At 40.7% G+C, this 1,820-nt stretch overlaps 1 protein-coding gene across 1 annotated transcript; it reads left to right on the forward strand.

Annotated features, from left to right (window-relative positions):
* The first annotated feature begins 487 nt into the window (after positions 1-487).
* Positions 488-1,549, forward strand: LOC149197974 (dirigent protein-like). The gene has a single exon (XM_089404031.1). It carries the CDS (start codon positions 733-735, stop codon positions 1,318-1,320), a length of 588 nt encoding a protein of 195 aa, XP_089260157.1. The 5' UTR covers positions 488-732; the 3' UTR covers positions 1,321-1,549.
* Positions 1,550-1,820: the final 271 nt, after the last annotated feature.

Below are 1,820 nucleotides of genomic sequence, written 5' to 3' on the forward strand. Positions count from 1 at the left end.
GATACTTCATTTTCTATGAGATCATAGGCCAACTTTTCAAACACTAGGGGACAAGATTCAGGGAGAATCGTCCACGCCCCACCTACTCCGCGTTCCGTGAGAATGATGTTTGATTCCGTTGAAAGTAATGACCACGTGTCCGGTTCGCTTTCCATTCTTCCACCAACCCCGTAGAAGAATTTGTCATGATTATCCTGTTACAGGGCAAGCACGCAATCGAATTTTAAGTTTCAACACAACGATCTTACAAAATCAATAAAATTGGATGCCTTCAGATTGGACGTTAAACGACCGAGTGGCCATGGTCCTTAATTACTCACCGGCCCAAGCAGATACCCATAATGACAGAGAAAGCTAAGTTGTTTTTCTATTCAAATTTGCACATGTACCAAGCCACTAGTGCACAGATTAAGTTTCTATATAATAGATCTTTACAAAATCAATAAACTTGGATGGCTTCAGATTGGACGTTAAACGAGCCAGTGGCCATGGTCCTTAATTACTCACCGGCCCAAGCAGATACCCATACTGACAGAGAAAGCTAAGTTGTTTGTTTATTCAAATTTGCACATGTACCAAGCCACTAGTGCACAGATTAAGTTTCTATATAAAGAGTTGTATGGCCATTACACTCAGCAGTTGCAATGAAGCTTTGTCTTGCTACTCTACTTATCCTTGCATTGTTTTCCCTATCTCACATCTTGTTCGATATTTACTTTTATAACATTGGCAATGGCGATCAAGAATAATAATGGAGGCGTGTACTTGTGCTTTGTATGGCTTCTAGTGTCCACTTTGTTGTTGCAAACTACCTATGGGCATGGGTGGAACAAGTACCCATTTCGAAGGCCCAGTAAGAATCTGGTGTTGTATTTCCACGACGTAATCTATGATGGCACCAACGCCAAGAACGCAACATCTACGCTTGTGGGTGCTCCCCACGGGGCTAACCTCACACATCTCGCTGCAAAAGACAACCACTTTGGAGACCTGGCGGTGTTCGATGATCCAATCACTCTAGACAATAATTTTCACTCCCCCCCTGTGGGAAGAGCTCAGGGATTCTATTTCTATGACATGAAGAATACCTTCAGTGCCTGGCTTGGATTCACTTTCGTGCTGAGTTCAACAGACTACAAAGGCACCATCACATTCGTTGGAGCTGACCCAATACTTACTAAATACAGAGATATATCTGTTGTTGGAGGCACCGGAGATTTTTTAATGGCAAGAGGAATTGCCACCATCTCTACTGATGCTTATGAGGGAGATGTATACTTCCGTCTCCGGGTGAATGTCACACTCTATGAGTGGTACTGATAGTATTTTCTACTGCTTTATCATATGAGTTGCGTCTATGTCTAGAGATCTCTCCTCCTGCCCGCTCTTCATTTCTTATATCGAATTTAGTGTTTCACTCTATGAGGCATCTGCTTGAAGGTCCCAAATATTGTAGCGTCAAAGTGAAATAATCTCTAATAATGTTGCTGTTTAGCTTTAGAATAATGTATTTCACCCATATCCAATAAATTATGTTGTTTGGAGATTATATGACACTTGTATTGGAATCAAGAACTTTCAAAATTTGGCCGTCTAATAATATAGTTCTGCTGTTTAAAAGCTGTAGAACTGTTGCATTTTCATGCGCTAGATCTTGCACCTGGTTGAACTGGAAAAATCGTGGTAATCTATTCCGAAATAACTGAAATCCAAATATGTGATATGCAGATATAGCAGTTGGGTAACCATGTACTTGGTATATGTGTGATGAAGATAAACTTGTTCCAAATAAGAGTATATGTAAGAATCCAGAACCAACT

The sequence above is a fragment of the Pinus tabuliformis genome, chromosome 2_2 (genome assembly GCF_031772625.1).
Source record: "Pinus tabuliformis cultivar Carrire ecotype Pingquan chromosome 2_2, CPIR1, whole genome shotgun sequence".
Lineage (NCBI taxonomy): Eukaryota > Viridiplantae > Streptophyta > Pinopsida > Pinales > Pinaceae > Pinus > Pinus tabuliformis.